Genomic DNA, 17742 nt, shown 5'->3' with positions numbered 1-17742 from the left:
GGAAAAAAAATGTCCCAGTGTAGCCTCCAGCCTTTGTCACCTCACTACTTGTTCTACATAGTGAAAATCCTCAACACAAACTTGACCGATTCAACATAGTAATAACTTACCAAATTCCTCAAAGAGGGACTCCACGAAGCTGGTGCCATTGTGGTATGCTGCAGTGTTCATATACTGAAAGTCCTCTCCTAAAGATATCACATACAATATACAAATTAGTACAGAACTGGAAATGGAATAATCACACTTCCTTCCACCGGCAAATGACTGTCCTATTTGGGGTTTCCAAAAACACTACAGACTTTTACTTGGTAGAAAAATGTATTGAGAATACAGATATACTGTATTAAAATATTTAAAACAAAATAAATCTACCAGGTACATATTTAACTTATAAATTTGTCCATTTAATCCAGTGAAAGGCACATAATCCTTTAAATGTTGACCATCAGCTACTTCAGAAGAATTTAATACAAAAGCAAAAAAAAGGAGGAGTTTTTAGCTAAAAAGTAGTTTTGATTTATATGTAATCAAAAATATGAAAAAAGACAACAAATGTAGCAAAGTAGGATAAGGACAATGAGTGTAAATACATTAACTCTCAAATAATAGACAGGAACCTACATCTTTTCTCATCCATGTGTATGTATATGCGTATGTATGTGTGTGTAAATATACAACAGAAGAAAGCCTTACTCATAGTATAGTACACACAGCAGAGTTATCAGATCTATATTCTCCAAAGTGTATTTCGCGTAAATGGATCTTGCTTCCTCAGAGATTATAATACCCCCAGAGGAAGCAAGATTAATATACACAAAACACACATTGGGGAATATATGGTTATTATAACCCTGCTGTATTATACACCCTAAGGAAGCAAGTTATATATATTAGTAACCCTGTTGTGTGCATTATACTATGGGTAAGGCTTTCTTTTGCCATATACATGTGAATGGGTACATGTGTGTTTGTATATCTAATGTAGGTTCCTTGACCACTTAGTCTATTACTTAGCTAAAAACTCCTTACTTTGCTTTTGTATATATTAATACGTTTGTATTTAATTTTCCAGCAGTGATAATTCACTGTTACACTTTATATAGGCAGAGTTTGCCCTCACCTATGACAACCATCCCACCTCTACATCCGGTGATAGCACTTTATTTTTCCCTTTAAATGGCTGTATAAATAGTCTTATTTATGGGCGAGTCAGTCCAAATGCCATGTTGTTGTACACTACAATTATGGACCCTCTGATAAGGAGGGGCCTGTTGTGAAGTGGCATTGAGGCGCGTTGGTAAGCATGATACATTTATATAAAGGCGTTTTATTTTGGCGCTCTTGAAAATTTGGGTGTGAGCATGTGTGTTGTCACCCCCTCTGTTGATGCGACCTTCCTTCAGGTAGCCACAAACTGCACCAAAACTTCCAAAAAGGGCAACGTTTTTTCTTGTGGAGAGTGATAAGCCAGACCTGGCATGTCAGAGTAAGGAGACTTGTACGCCATGCAATGCTCCTCTGGGAAATTGGATATTTAATTTGCCTCTTCAGAGAGGAAGAGGACTAGAACTCTAGTGCCACCTATTAGAAGTATCAATCCTAAAAGTTAATATAGACCCTTTAACGAGCCTCGTCATATGACTTGGGATAAAAGCCAAACCAGAATCTCAATTTGCAGATATGTTGTTTCGGGGTATTGCCCCTCATCAGTGCAAAGTATGAGATCTGATTTGGCTTGGTGAGAGGCTTAAGACTGGAACCTAAGTGGTAACGTGTCTCCTTCTGGAGAGTGATAGGCCAGGCAAGGCTCGTTAAAAGGGTCGATATTGACTTTTAAGACTGCTACTTCCAATAGGTGGCACTAGATTTCTAGTCCTCTTCCTCTCTGAAGAGGCAATTTGCATAAAGCTTCCAAAGAATCACTATAAGACCAACTACACTGGAAGCAGGGGACCTAAAGTGCACTTGCATCAAGCAGGTCTAAAGCAAAAAGCTCCTTGCCCTAGGAGTCTGGACAGGTGGAGAGTGGAGACTCACTGCATGTTGATTGTGAAGCCAGGTTTATGAAGAATTGAGTTTCCCAAAATCTTGGTGAGTGAGACCTTAGAAGGATGGCATAATAATAATTCTGGTATACTAGAATATATCATTGTATTGGCCTTTAAGGGAACCTCACCAGTACAGATCTACATTGCACTGTTCTAATTAAAAACCTAAAGAGGCATTGAGGTCCCAGCAAGTTTTCATCCATCTGGCCATCTACTGGATAACGATTAGATGAGTTGAATGGAGCAGCAGATCGCACATGCACTATTCCTCTCTAATCAAAGTCTATGGCGCTAATGATTCTAAGATAGACGACTACATCGCTTGACTAGCTTTGTCAGTCCAATAAATAGAAGAAAGGTAGAAAAGAGTGAAGGAAAAAAAAAAAAAGGACAAATGTATAATAAATGATGCTCATGAAACATGTAAAAATTAAATCGTATCAGTTGTCAAGTACAGGTAATAAAAGGAGACAATGTTGAGATACCAGGGTAATGAGTGCTGATCCCCTGCATTAGTCACATCCTTGATAAATGATTCCTACCCGGAGATGGCTGCAGTTGGCGCAGGATATTACATACTGCACTCTGTTTCTCCCTAGTGGTGGCACTCAGGAATTCGTGGTCCAAAAGCTTCAGTAACACATTCAGTTCTGGCAACAGCTGGTCTAGAACTAAGACAGATACAAATACACAGATTACTATATTAGGAAAGCATATGATAAATTATTAATCCCGTAGTTCCAAGTGTCAGATGTACTACTGGAGTCATACAATTATTATTATTACGCCATTTATTCCATGGCACCTTACATGTGAAAAAGGGGTATACAAATTAAAAAACAATTACAATAATCTTGAACACAATGTGACAGCGACTGGTACAGGAGGAGCGAGGACCCTGCCCGATAGGGCTCACTGTCTACAAGGGATGGGTGAGGATACAGTAGGTGAGGGTACAGCTGGTCGTGCAGCGGTATGGTGGAGCGAGAGTTACTGCAGGCTGTAGGCTTGTCGGAAGAGGTGGGTCTTCAGGTTCCTTTTGAAGGTTTCCACGGTAGGCGAGAGTCTGATACGTTGGGGTAGAGAGTTCCAGAGCAGGGGGGAATCACGGGAGAAATCTTGTATGCGATTGTGGGAGGAGGAGATAAGAGGGGAGTAGAGAAGGAGATCTTGTGAGGATCGGAGATTGCGCGCGGGTATGTAACGGGAGACTAGGTCAGAGATGTATGGAGGAGACAGGTTGTGAATGGCACCAGACTCGCCCCCTGGGCCTAGTGTGGACATGTGTGGGATACCTGGAGCCGGGTCTCTGGGGGTTTTAGTATCCGTGGCGGTGACCCGGTCCCGTGGCTCAAGGTGGTCAGGCCGATGGCGGTATTTTGTGGGGGTTTTAGGTTAATTGTCCGACTACGCCACCCGTGGATTGCGGTCAGCGCGGACCGCCGCTGCAAGGCAGATCGCTGGGGCTGATGGTGTGTGCAGCTGAGGTAGTGTGACTCCCCACGGGAAGAGTGGAGCCCCAGGGCAGTGTAGTTGATGGTGAGGGTGCACGGGAGTCCCAGCACTAGTAGTGCTGGTGCGGCAATGAAGCAGGAACGACTCAGAGTCTTTGCAGTGCAGTTCAGGGTCTTTACTGGGGATATTAAGACAGACCCTCCCGGGAGTACTGGCTAACATAAGGGGCCTGGTCAGTCTGCGAGCAAACAGGAGTTCCCCTGGCCAGGTGGAGTTGTAGGCCTCCCCGTCTATCCGCACTCTTTCTGGCTACCTTGCTGTAAGCGGGTAGAAGTAGCCCACGTCCCTGAGTATACCGTGTGGTGCTCACCCGTATGGCTGGTGACTTGGGGCCTTCTGTTAGCCTCCGCTCCTGGATGACGGTGCTGGTCCCTTCCTTGTGACTGAGCCTCCGGGCTTCTATGGCCAGAGGACCTGGAATCCCCTGCCGGCTGGTTTCTGCTGCTGGGTGGATATCAGTCCCCACAGCCTCAGACTCCGGTGTCCGGTACTTGGTTTCTTCTGCCAGGGCAAGCTCTGCTTAGCTTCCAGCCCCTGGTCTTCTGCTCCTAGCTCCTACAGAGCTCCTTGCTGACACTTTCCCTGTGTCTGGAACTGTCTCCAGGCTCTGACTCTCTAATCCCGCCCCAGACCCAGTTTATAAGGGCAGATTCCTCCCCTCCCAGGTCTGGGCGGGCAGTGTTGCATGCTTAGGGCTCCTGACCAGAGAAACCTCCCACTTGCTCTCAGACCTAATATTTCTATTACTGTGGCAACCAGACCCCTGGGGTGCCACACACCAAAGAGTCCTCACTGGGGAATAGCGGGGGGGGGGGCAGGTGGTTTAGTCGGGCAGCAGAGTTTAGGATGGATTGGAGGGGTGTGAGAGTGTTGGAAGGGAGGTCACTGAGCAGGAGATGAGGGTGTGCCCTAGTGATTTTGTAGATTCATAGTTGAGGAATGTGCGGATCCGGGAAATATTTTTGAGTTGGAGTCGGCAGGAAGTGGAAAGGGCTTGGATATGTGGTTTGAAGGAGAGTTCAGAGTCCAGGGTTACACCAAGGCAGCGAGCTTGAGAAACTGGAGAGAGTGGGCAGCCATTGATGTTGATAGATAGGTCAGTTGGGGGGGGGGGGGTTGAATGAGATGGCGGAAAGATAACATGGATAAAACAAAATTCAAGTTTTAGAAATCTAGCAGAGAAGGATGAAATAACGGACAGATATAGTGGGATTTTGGTTAGTAGGGAGGAGATATTGGGTCCAGGTAGATCTGTATGTCATCAGCATAGAGGTGATAATGAAAGCCATGAGACTATGAGCTGTCCCAGGCCTAAGGTGTAGATGGAGAAGAGTAGGGGTCATAGAACTGAAAATTGGGGGACACCAACAGATAGGGGGCGATATAGCCCTGTGACTAGAAAACTGCGGCATATTGTTGAGGATTCTAAATGTTTGCCTAATATTCCTCAAGGTACAGGGAACCGGTTCCCTTTTCTTTCTTATTTTAAGGGGCTATATGTTTCCAGCGACTGCCAGACATGTCTCGTGATGGTTTATCTATGGGAGATTAAAAAGACAAGCAGTCCAGAAGCAGACATGGTGGATCGATATCTTCCCTACCAATAAATTGTAAGCGGCTCCCATACACAATAGATAACAGTCTAATATGTACAGTATTTAGGCCTTACCCCACATGTGCCCTGAAGTCTATAGTGCCAAAGTCATGTGCAGCAAGCAACTGAGAATTAATCTGCGTTGGAATCTTTACAACAGTTACGTCATGGTCGGAGTTGGTTGGGGGTTGCAGTACAACTGTCAAGCAGTAGATGTCACAATGTGATACCGTCATTTTCATGTCTCATGTCACCATGTAGCGCTAGCCTTGGAGCCACATACAGATTTATATGGGGGGAACACAGGAACAAAAGCACTACTATCACTCAATACAATACACCCTGATCAAGTGCATGAGAAAGACTCCATCTGAAATGTATCAATATATTGCCATTCACCTTGTGACCAGGTTCAATACCTACCCAGGCAAGGGGCCTATTCACATGTCCATTTGTATCAGTTTTTTAAATTACCTATAGTCTATGGTATTATTCAGAATTCCAAATAGAGATATGCCATACTGTGGTATAATTTGCAGAACAAACTTACCCAATGGATCAGCAAAATATATATATATATGTGCCCACGATGCAGAAATGCTCCGGATTTTTTCCTGAGCGTTTCTGCATCTCCCTGGCAGAAAAAAAAACGCATGCGGATTGTACATGCAGATTGCACATGCGTTTTTCCTGACAGGGACATGCGGAAGTGAAGCATTCTTCACATGCATTTCCGCATGCGGGTTGTCAAGCGCTTTCCAGGCGATTTTAGTATCACTTGGAAAGTGCTTGACAACTTGGTCACACTATATAAATCCATGCAAACAGCATAGATTTATATAGTGTGACCGAAAGAATGTTTAAAAATAAAAAATAAATCTATACTTACATTCCGATGGCCCCCGGAGTCTTGCTTTGCTCCGTCCTGGCTGCCGGCAGATCGCGGTACACTGAAGGACCTGCGGTCACATGACTAGGACGTCAGCGCAGGTCCTTCAGTCCACCGCGATCTGCCGGCAAGGGAGGACGAGCGCAGCGGGGGCCGTCCGAAGGTAAATATAAACATTTAATTTTTTATTTTATTCTTTTTTTTTTTACAGTTTCTATGGTACCCGGGTCCGGAGGAGAGTCTCCTCTCCTCCAGACCTGGGTACCATCCGCAAATTGGAACGCATGTATTCCGCATGTGCTTATCTAGTGAAGCAGAATCCATGCGTTCTAATGCAAGTCAATGGCGGGGAAAACGCAGCGCTTCCGCAAAATAATTGGTAGTGCTGCGTTTTTTCCGCAATGATAATCCGCAGCGGAAATTTCCGCAGCATGTGCACAGCACATGCGGATTATCATTGGGGAACATGGCAGGCCTTCTACCATGCGCTTTTAAGCGTTTCTGCAGCGTTTTTGCCGCTGCGGAAACACTTAAAAAAAACGTATCTTGGGCACACAGCCTATCACTGGTAAGAAAGTACCTGATTATGTAGGGATATGCCCCTTTAACAAGGGCAATAGAAAAAACTAGTAGTTAAAGGGGTTGTTCAGTCTTCGCATACAAGTCGATGTGACGGCAGACTTTTGAAACATCACATCACGCACTGCATGTTGTGAGGATTGTCCGGTGCCGGCATTGGGAGCAGCAGGAGCGTGTCTGCAAGTATGCAATTTGCATATATGCAGTCATGTGTCGACTTGACATGCACAGCTGGACACGTCTAGTTGGGATGTGGCCAGAAGCATGCAAATTGCAGTCACATGACCACCAGCTACCGGCGCTGGCACCAAAGAGTCCTCACGGCATAAAGTGTGTTGTGAGGATTCAAAAGTCTGCAGTCACAGAGTGACCACAGACTTGTACCCAAAGGCCGGACAAACCCTTTAAAGAAGACCTGTCACTTTCCACAAATCTGGAATTTTTATTTTGTTCCTGCAACCCTCCATTTCTAAGATATGGCCTTTTCCTATATAAATCTACTCTTGTCAGCCAAGGGGGCATCAACATTTTTTTTTTATGTAGTCTTCATTAGGACCATGCCCAGTTGGTGAAAATGGCTAGATTTATATACAAGGGAAAGGGGGTCATATCTCAGGAACAGGAATGCCAGATTCAAGAGAACAGTAGCATTTACATCAGGTAAAAAAAAAAATACATGTTATGGCAAGTGACAGGTCCTCTTTAAGTCAGTCATGCATTTCCAGGTGGAATAACAGAGTAACACTACTCTGAAATCTGAGACAATTTATTCCAGAATCCTTATTTTGCATGAGTGAGCTTCTGTACTAAAACAGACATGTTCTACACTAAAATATTTTTTTTGAACTATAAAAATAAATGTAAAATATTTTTCTTTCCCAAACTTGAAATACTTTACAGTAAATGCTTGTGATGTAAAAGTCACTTGTAGTTTCCTAGAAACGGCCGACATTCGCAGTATTGAAAGAACATGAAGAGCACTTGGGAGATCTCAGCCTACAGTATCTTAGGAGTGGAAGAGGCAGGTGGAATGTGAACAATGGGAGTAATACAAAGGCATGCATGGATAAATGCCTTATCTGGGCTGTTTACAATGGCAGAACATCAAGGCTGAAGGCATTAATATGAGTAATACCAAGACAGGCGGTAGACAGCTCACACAATCCAGGTACAAAGCGGTCACTGTCTGCACATTTCTACATATCTCAAGGTTTTATTTCTATTATATCTAAGTTATAATGTTATCAGCTGCAAATACCGGTGGTGGACTCACTGCTGGGAAAGATGGCAACGAGAAATCAGGGTCCTGTCAAAGTATTGTTCTTCACCCTCCACCGGTTTGCTAATACTCAGCACAAAACTTTCCCTAGCAACATTCATTAGGCTGTATAGTGCAGTGTAAGGAATATAAAGAATATGTGGGGCATAGTATTACGTGCCGAAATTACATCAGACTGTAGAGGAATTTGTTTTATCCACTTAAAGGTGCAATTACACCTGCCAATGTGTAGTGTGAAACAACATTTAATTGTGGCCCGTTTCAGATGGGCAGGGAACGATCAGTTGTAGGCTGTTTGACTAAATTGTTCTCGGCAGCGCAAGTCCTGTTTATTTAGGACGATGCGCTGCCGAGAACAATCATCTTTTGGGCAAATGAAAAGAACATTTCACCCAACAAAAACTATTTGCTCGTTCTTTGGGTGGTTGGCAGCCTGATTATACTGCAGGATTATTGGGAAGCAAGCATTCCTAGGTACATGATAATTTAGTAGTGTAAATGCACTTTTAGACAGGAGGCTGTTAAAACTCTCTGTATCGGACATACTGTAATTGGCACACCAGAACAGCTTATCCCATTCTGCATTAACCGGACTGTCCAGCTGCCTTCAGTGTCATGATAGGAATGTGATATTAAAGGGAACCCATCACATGAAAAAACGCTTTTACCCTGCAGGTTAATAGCATTCTGAACCTGACCGGCACCATCGCTTAGACCAACGCTGCCGGGAGGAAATTAACTTTATTCCTCCCACCAGCGTTCTGGTTTCAGTTACAAGGGTAGTAACAGCGCGGGTTCGGTCACCACTCTGTGTATAGGGAGAGGCGGCTGTAACCGCACCCCCAGCACTGACTGACAGCCGAATCTAATGCTGAGCTGCTGTCGGTCAGTGCCAGAGATACGGTTATAGCCGCTGCTCTCTATACACAGAGCGGTGACTGAAACCCGAACGCTACCGGGAGGAATAAAGCTTGTTTCCTCCTGGCAGCAGGGCTCTAAGTGTGTGAGCCGGGCAGGTTTAGAACGCAATTGACTGGCAGATTAACAGCGTTTTTTTCACGTCACAGGTTCCCTTTAAAAAACATAAAAAGAGGTCCTCTTGATTTTTAAAGGGGGTTTCGCTGCATACTTTGCAATAATAAAAATGGCATAAAACATTTTCTCTCTCATTATTCTGCCATTTGGCAAACATTAAAAATGATGGTAATCCTAATTGACCTAAATGGGAAACGTTTATTCTGATTTCATGTCAGATATTGAGAAAAACATGCATACGTGTCGTTTTATATAGGGTATGTAAACTTCTGGTTTCAACTGTATATATAGGTATTCCCATGTACAGTATATCGAGTTAACTCCACACCGTAGATCAATTTCCACTGCAATTTTTGTACATTGTGCATGAATGACATTTGATAACATCTCAGACACTTTGCTGTTACGATAATACTCTGCAGATTTCCCATCCACAAATTCAGATAGTAAGTCATAACTATCCTTAGAGTTGCAAAGTACAAAAATAATTAATTGGGACAAGAAATAATGAAATATATTTACTGGAAACAATCACCTGCCGCCAATAAATGGGGACCAGTGTCAGCTGGTTACTATCACATTCCAGCCATTTAGAGTGATGAAGGTTGGTTATCAACAAAGGACACTCATGTGCTAACAATCCACAGGATCACACAAACAATACTGGGAAACAAGAAAAAGGTCCACGAGGGTCTCAGTCAATAAGCAAATCGGGCAATAAGGGGTGTAGGAACCTGCAGATAGCAGTAGGAATTTGCCTTTTTTCCTTCCCATACCACTCCCTCTTTTATTCCTCCCATCTCCACTTCCTTCCAAAATTCTCATGATTGTGTATTATCCAATCTTTCTATAATTCCTTCATGCTTTCTTTGACTATAGAGAATGTGCAGTCCTCCATTCCCGCTGTGTGTGTCCCATGGCTACTTCCTTCACTGCCATTCTCCAGAGCGCAGTTTCCTCCATTTGTATTCACATTATTTTTTGTTTTAATGTTGTTACAATATGGATTTCACATTAATTAGCTGAAAATATGAGCACAAAAGAAGAATTAGGCTGCTATACCAGACATGATGGATCAGAAAATTAACAATATTTCTTTTTGGATAAAGGTATGCTATACTTTTAGGTTTGATATATTTCTAGGGTGGTCCTTAGGTGCTCAGTATAGATCTGTTAGCTGGAATACCCTCCAGATACAAGGCTTGGGGAGCAAAGTTCCATCATTTTTGTGATCATGGTGGTCCAAGTGGCTGGAAACCAACACCAATAACAAACTGGAGGTATAGCTATGATTAGAGATTTTTCTAGCATAGCGAGGCCATGAAAAATAGAATTAATCAAATCGCAAGTGAAGATTCTACAGTTATGGACCCCATACCATCCAAACTACACTGCTCAAAAAAATAAAGGGAACACTCAAATAACACATCCTAGATCTGAATGAATGAAATATTCTCATTGAATACTTAGTTCTGTACAAAGTTGAATGTGCTGAAAATCACACAAAAATCATCAATGGAAATCAAATTTATTAACCAATGGAGGCCTGGATGTGGAGACACCCCAAAAATTAAAGTGGAAAAACACACTACAGGCTGATCCAACTTTGATGTAATGTCCTTAAAACAAGTCAAAATGGGGCTCAGTATTTTGTGTGGCCTCCACGTGTCTGTATGACCTTCCTACAATGCCTGGGCATGCTCCTGATGAGCTTGCAGATGGTCTCCTGTGGGATTTCCTTCCATACCTGGACTAAAGCATCCGCCAACTCCTGGACAGACTGTGGTGCAACGTGACGTTGGTGGATGGAGCGAGACATGATGTCCCAGATGTGCTCAATCGGATTCAGGTCTGAGGAACGGGCGGGCCAGTCCATAGCTTCAATGCCTTCATCTTGCAGGAACTGCAGACACACTCCAGCCACATGAGGTCTGGCATTGTCCTGCATTAGGAGGAACCCAGGGCTAACCGCACAAGCATATGGTCTCCCAAGGGGTCTGAGGATCTCATCTCGGTACCTAATGGCAGTCAGGCTACCTCTGGAAAGCACATGGAGGGCTGTGCGGCCCTCCAAAGAAATGCCACCCCACACCATTACTGACCCACTGCCAAACAGGTCATGCTGAAGGATGTTGCAGGCAGCAGATCGCTCTCCACGGCGTCTCCAGACTCTGTCACGTCTGTCACATGTGCTCAGTGTGAACCTGCTTTCATCTGTGAAGAGCACAGGGCGCCAGTGGCGACTTTGCCAATCCTGGTGTTCTGTGGCAAATGCCAAGCGCCCTGCACGATGTTGGGCTGTGAGCACAACCCCCATCTGTGGACATCAGGCCCTCATACCACCCTCATAGTGTCGGTTTCTAACAGTTTGTGCAGACACATGCACATTTGTGGCCTGCTGGAGCTCATTTTGCAGGGCTCTGGCAGTGCTCCTCCTGTTCCTCCTTGCACAAAAGTGGAGGTAGCGGTCCTGCTGCTGGGTTGTTGCCCTCCTACGGCCCCCTCCACGTCTCCTGGTGTACTGGCCTGTCTCCTGGTAGCGCCTCCAGCCTCTGGACACTACGCTGACAGACACAGCAAACTTTCTTGCCACAGCTCGCCTTGATGACCCATCCTGGATGAGCTGCACTACCTGAGCAACTTCTGTGGGTTGTAGAGTCCGTCTCATGCTACCACAAGTGTGAAAGCACAACCAACATTCAAAAGTAACAAACATCAGCCAGAAAGCATTGGTACTGAGATGTGGTCTGTGGTCCCCACCTGCAGAACCACTCCTTTATTGAGTGTGTCTTGATAATTGCCAATAATTTCCATCTATTGTCTATTCCATTTGCACAACAGCATGTGAAATTGATTGTCATCCAGTGTTGCTTCCTAAGTGGACAGTTTGATTTCACAGAAGTTTGATTTACTTGGAGTTCTATTCTGTTTAAGTGTTCCCTTTATTTTTTTGAGCAGTGTAGTTGAAAGTATGGCGATCCTGGTGATTTTGAGATTATCACCACCAATCTAAAAAGTATGGGAGCCTACTGACTTTTCCCCAACAGATGAGAGGGATCAACTTGCTGGAATTTCATTGTCCATATAATATAATATAATATATTATATATAAAATTTTAGTTTTTAAGTAAATAAGCTGTTGGCGAAAGAGTCTACCATTACCTCTTTCATCGATCCCATTGAAGAAAAAAAAAAAAATGCTCGAATCGGCTGAACAATCATATGCACTAAGGTGCTTTCACATTGCGTTCAGGCACCCATTCATTGGTCCCATCGGGGCTTATGTCCAAACCCCTCGCAAAGCGGAATTGCAACATATGTGCTGACGAGACCATAGACTATAATGATGCCAGCAGAGAAAATTCGCTCACTGCTGTGCACCATTTTCGGGCGTATACACCTACTGGAGGTGGACATTACGCAGTTTACTACGTCTGGGTGTCCGCCTCCAGTAGGTGTACAAGCTCGAAAATTATGCACAGCAGAGCGGACCTTCGTTCTGCCGTCATCACTATACTCTATGTTCCTGTCGGCACATACGTCCCAATCCAGTTTTGGGGGGGGTTCGGACGTAAGCCCTGACAGGGCCAGTGAACCGCAGCCTGGACACAATGTGAAAGCACCCTTCGGGTGGAGGGGTCGGGAGCTATAGCTGTATAATGCAACTCCCTGTCTCTAGTTGGGCTCACAATCTATTCCTGAGACATGCTAATGACTCGCCCAGGGGGGGAATATGGGGGAGACTCGGTACCCGGGCCTTTACCTCCTTGGAATGTCACGGCAGTCGGCTCCCGGGCCCGTACCCTGGGGTCACTCTTTAAAATGGGGTTTGTTAACAGTTTGTCTCGTGACGCCATCTGTGGTTCCCGGTAGTGAGTACCGGCGCTGCTGCAGACCTCCAGGGGGTGTTGGGATGGCAGCTGGGAGGTTTCTGCTCCCCACAGGCGGAGCGGGCCCCCGGGGCAGGGTAGTTGCAGATGGTGATGCTGGGAGTTGTAGTGCAGGCGCGGTAGCGTGGTGGAAATAACTGACAGACAGTGGAGTGCAGTCATCCAAGTTTACTCACAGTTCTTTTTAGGTTCCTCTGGTACACTGTCCAGGTGTCAGACTCCCGCGTCGCACTGCGTTTGCCAGGCAGGGGTTCAGCACTCCTTCAGGTATATTAGAAGCACTTAACGAGACCCCCTTTCTTTATGTTCCTTCCTTGGCCGACTTCCCGCGCTGGGTCTTCTCCCTCCTGCCCTGCGCTCCCCACACACAGTCCCGATCGGGTGCTCTGAGGTCCCTCTGGGCAACCTGGAGTTCCCGGACCTACTTGGTGGCCCTCACGGCGACTAGGGTGAGGCTGTGGCAACTGCACCATGGAAGTGCAGAAGCCTCCGGTTTTCCAGCCGAGCCCTGGAGTAACACGGCTGGTCCAGGGACCGGTTCCCTTCCTGCGGCCTGATCCCTCTGACGCCTGGCAGATTCGGGCGTATGGGTGCCGTCCTGCACTCACCGTACCCCCTGGGATCCCTTCTGTTCCTGGAGCATTCCTCCCTTGCTCCCCTCCTGGGCCTCTATCACTAGGCCCCACTCTGGAGCAGAGCTCCTGAAGAGACTCTGCTCCCCTCCTCTCCTCTTGCTGCTCACTTACTTACTGCACTACCACACTAAGATGGCTTCCCTTTATATACACCTCCTATCCAAGTGCTCCCCTGGTCTGTGTCCTCCACCCACACCCACTACTGGTTCCCCCTCTCTTTGCCCCCCCCCCCACTCCAGCCAGGGACAGGGCAGCAGAACAAGTGCATAATGCCCTTCCAGCCGGCCTGGAGCAGTGTAGTGTTGGATCCAGGTGTTGGGGTCCCGGGCAGCACTCCCTCCTTACCTGAGAGAAGGAGATGCCACACCTCTGGGTGAGGTGCAGCACCCCTGTGGCGACTGAACCCTCAGGGGCGCCACACTAAGATCCATTTTATAAGAAGTGAGTTATCTTATCAGTATGTGGAACAGAACTGGTGTACCTAGGGGAAACTCATGCAAACACGGAGAACATAAAAAGTATATTGTAATTATAGGTCTTATTTGCCTGTAAAACAATGGACAGCCGCACGTCTGATGATGCATGTCAGACATGCTGATTGTTTTTAATATTCCATTTGATAATTTAAACAGAATATGGAATAACCATAGATGACCTGAGCTGGGTCGCTCTACACATTTGCTACTGTGCTGGATGTAAATTGGACATCTCACCCCCACCTTCCAGCCACTGCCCTTCCTGCCACCTCCTGCTGTAAACATATCAGCAGCTAATGTATATCTATCTATGCAGCCCTTCTGTTTCCTTCCAGCTCATTCCAGCCAAGTGAAACAGTGACTATAGCCGCACTCAGCACTTTTCACTAAGGGGAGTCACCAAAATTTTCTCTACACTTGGCTTGACAGATAGTCAGATTTATCAATGAAAAGGTTTCCTCCTATTAAAACAGGAAAAGTGGATGCAAGAGAAACACAGCTGGTCGGGGCTGCCAGCCTAGCAGTCTGCCAAACACATGGTGAGAAATTCCAGAGTTTTTACACTGAAAAGTAAAGCAGTCAGGTGACCCAGTTAGTTCTTGTCCCTAAATGGGAACTGTACTTTCAATAGACTTTGCATAAATTAATAGTACTCATCTTCTGCAAAGAAACTTTATAACAAATCTCAGAAAATCTGCTTCGCTCCTCATGTATGTTCCCCTTCTTTCTATTCCCCCTGCCTACTAAACTCACCATCCACTCTGAAAAAAATAGCCCAAATACAAGACTGACTTTCTGCCAGCATAGTGAGGTATCAGGTTACACCTTCTATTATGCTCTGTGGGAGAGGGGAAAAGTGAAGAGACTGGTAGAGGAAGACAGAAAAATTGTGCTGTGCCTTCTATCAAGTTAGTTACCTCACCTCCAGAGCTGGATTCATATCTACACTGCTCAGTACTTCTGTATCTGTAACGGGTCCGGGAGGCGGAACCTCTGAGCTACTATACAAGGGGGCGGCCCTAGTAAGGGAGCGGGTGGCAGTCTCTGGGTGAACGGACAGGGAGTTACGGCAAGTGATCAGGGTAGTCTCTGGGTAAGGGGTAGGTACGACCTGTGATGGCAGAGCCTCCGGGTAGGCTAGCAGGCAGATGGTAGATGTGTGCTCCCAGGTGAGCAAGCGAGAGTCTCTGGAATAGCAGGTGGTCACGGCACGTGACGGCGGAACCTCCGGGCTGGCAGGCAGGTAGGTAACGGAGAAGCGCTCCCAGGTGAGCGGGCAAGAGTCTCTGGAATAGCTGGTGGTCACCGCACGTGACAACGGGACCTCCGGGCTGGCAAGCAGGCAGGTAACGGAGATGCGCTCCCAGGTGAGCGGGCAAGAGTCTCTGAGATAGCTGGTGGTCACAGCACGTGACAACGAAGCCTCCGGGCTGGCAAGCAGGCAGATAACAGAGAAGCGCTCCCAGGTGAGCGGGCAAGCTGGTCCATAGACAGACTGACCGGAGTAGTAAGGCAGACCGTCGGACCTCAGGCAAGCAGGCAGGTAGCTGATATGCGCTCCCAGGTGAGCGGGCAGGCTGGTCCTTTAGACAGACTGACAGGAGTAGTAAGGCAGACCGTCGGACCTCAGACTGGCAGACAGGTAACAGGTATCCAGGCAGGAATCAGGCAGGAAACTGGCAGGAAACTGGCAGGAAACTGGCAACGGGACCTGAGGGCTGAAGCACAGGTGAGACACAGGTGCAAACAACATTGCTCGGGCACCTCCATCTTGGAGGAGGTGCCTTATATATGATGAAGTCCTCCGGCCATTGGCCGGGGACTCTTTAGGGCGGCGCGCGCGGCCCCTTTAAGAGGAGGGGAGCGCGCGCGCGCGCGCCCTAAGCACAGGGGCCGGGAAGGAGCGCGCGCTGACAGCAGAGCGGGGGGAGGATGCCGGGCACGGAGCAGAGCGGTGAGGGGAGCAGCGTCCCTGCCTAGCAGAGGGCAGGGACGCCGGCACTACAGTACCCCCCCCTTTAGGCCCCCCCTTTTTTAGGCCAGACAGAAATTTAGCTAGGATGAGAGGGGCATGGATGTTCTCCCGGGGCTCCCACGTTCTCTCCTCAGGACCAAACCCCTTCCAATCTACCAGGAAAAAGGTCTTTCCTCTTACCCTTTTGGTGGCAAGAATGTTCTCTACCTCAAACTCGTCCTCAGCAGAAACCGGAGCAGGAGGCGTACCTGTAGACTTGGAAAAAAAGAGTTAAGCACCACAGGTTTGAGGAGAGACACATGGAAGGAGTTAGGGATCCGTAAGTTGGCCGGGAGTTTCAATTTATAGGCCACCGGGTTGATCTGACTGATGACCTCCAGTGGGCCGATGAACCGAGGCCCTAACTTATAGGAAGGGATCTTGAGCCGGACATATTTGGACGAGAGCCAGACTTTATCCCCAGGGCGGAATTGAGGAGGGTCCAGACGTTTTTTGTCAGCGTGTCTTTTCATACGCTCGGATGACAGAAGGAGTGCGGACCGGGTACTCTCCCATATGGAGGAAAATTTGTTAACAAGAGATTCCGCAGCCGGATTGTCCGCCGAGGTGGAGACGGGAAACGGGATCCAAGGATGCTGACCGTAGACTACAAAAAACAGGGATTTGGAGGAAGACTCGCTCTCGTGATTGTTGTACGAGAATTCGGCCCATGGCAGGAGATCCACCCAGTCAGAATGGTGGGCATTAACGAAGTGCCGAAGGTAACTGGTCAGGTTCTGATTGATCCGCTCCACTTGACCATTAGACTGTGGGTGGTAAGCGGAGGAGAAGTCCAGGGTGACGTCCAGCAATTTACAAGTGGCTCTCCAGAAACGGGAAGTGAACTGTACCCCACGATCCGACACGATGTGACGGGGCAGGCCATGAAGACGGAAGATGTGGCGGATAAAGTCTTTAGCCAGCTCGGGTGCAGACGGAAGACCTGGCAGTGGAATGAAGTGAGCCATCTTGGAGAAGCGGTCAGCGACCACCCAAATGACCGTACAACCGGCAGAGATGGGCAGATCAGTAATGAAGTCCATCGCTATATGCTGCCAGGGGGCAGCAGGTACTGGCAGAGGTAGGAGGCGGCCGGCCGGCAGGTGTCTCGGAACTTTGTTGCGGGCGCAGGACACACAGGCAGAAACAAAGTCTATTACATCCTTGTGCAGGTTAGGCCACCAGTAGTGCCGGGTAATAAGCTGGAGGGTCTTTTTCTGACCGGCGTGGCCAGCTAGTTTAGACGAATGACCCCAGTGTAGGATCTTCTCCCGATCAGGTACTGGTACGAACGTCTTACCAGGAGGAAGACGATTTAGACTCACGGGAGCCACCTGCATTACTCTGGCGGGATCGATGATATGTTTCGGATCCTCCTCGAGATCAGACACCAGAAAGGATCGAGACAAGGCGTCCGCCTTGACGTTTTTGTCAGCCGGGCGAAAATGAAGGACAAAATCAAAACGAGCAAAAAACAAGGACCACCGGGCTTGGCGCGGGTTAAGTCTCTGGGCATGCTGGAGGTAAGCCAAGTTCTTGTGGTCAGTGTAAATTATTACCGGGTGAAGAGCCCCCTCGAGCAGGTAACGCCACTCCTCCAATGCCAGTTTGATGGCCAATAACTCTCGGTCTCCTATGGAATAGTTGCGCTCAGAGGAGGAGAAGAGTTTAGAGAAGAAGCCACAAGTTACCATCCTCCCGGAAGATGATTTTTGAGTAAGTACCGCTCCGGCTCCAGAGGAGGAGGCGTCAACTTCCAGGAAGAACTGCTTGTTGCCATCTGGG

General features: G+C 47.1%; 1 protein-coding gene across 2 annotated transcripts in view; it reads right to left on the bottom strand.

The window, feature by feature from the left end:
• AFAP1L1 (actin filament associated protein 1 like 1) overlaps positions 1 to 17742 on the bottom strand; it is a 92911-nt gene that overhangs the window by 31568 nt on the left and 43601 nt on the right. For both annotated transcript variants that reach the window (XM_073651327.1, XM_073651328.1), the window contains exons 2-3: positions 2594 to 2722; positions 111 to 188 (exon numbers count right to left, since the gene is read on the bottom strand). In XM_073651327.1, the coding sequence (XP_073507428.1) occupies positions 111 to 188; positions 2594 to 2722 (207 nt within the window). The remainder of the gene's footprint in view (positions 1 to 110; positions 189 to 2593; positions 2723 to 17742) is intronic.

Source organism: Phyllobates terribilis, unplaced genomic scaffold (genome assembly GCF_046119375.1).
Source record: "Phyllobates terribilis strain yellow unplaced genomic scaffold, ASM4611937v1 Scaffold_11__3_contigs__length_659146591, whole genome shotgun sequence".
Classification (NCBI taxonomy): Eukaryota; Metazoa; Chordata; class Amphibia; order Anura; family Dendrobatidae; genus Phyllobates; species Phyllobates terribilis.
Note: the sequence above shows the minus strand (reverse complement) of the source record. Positions and strands in the feature narration are given on the sequence as shown.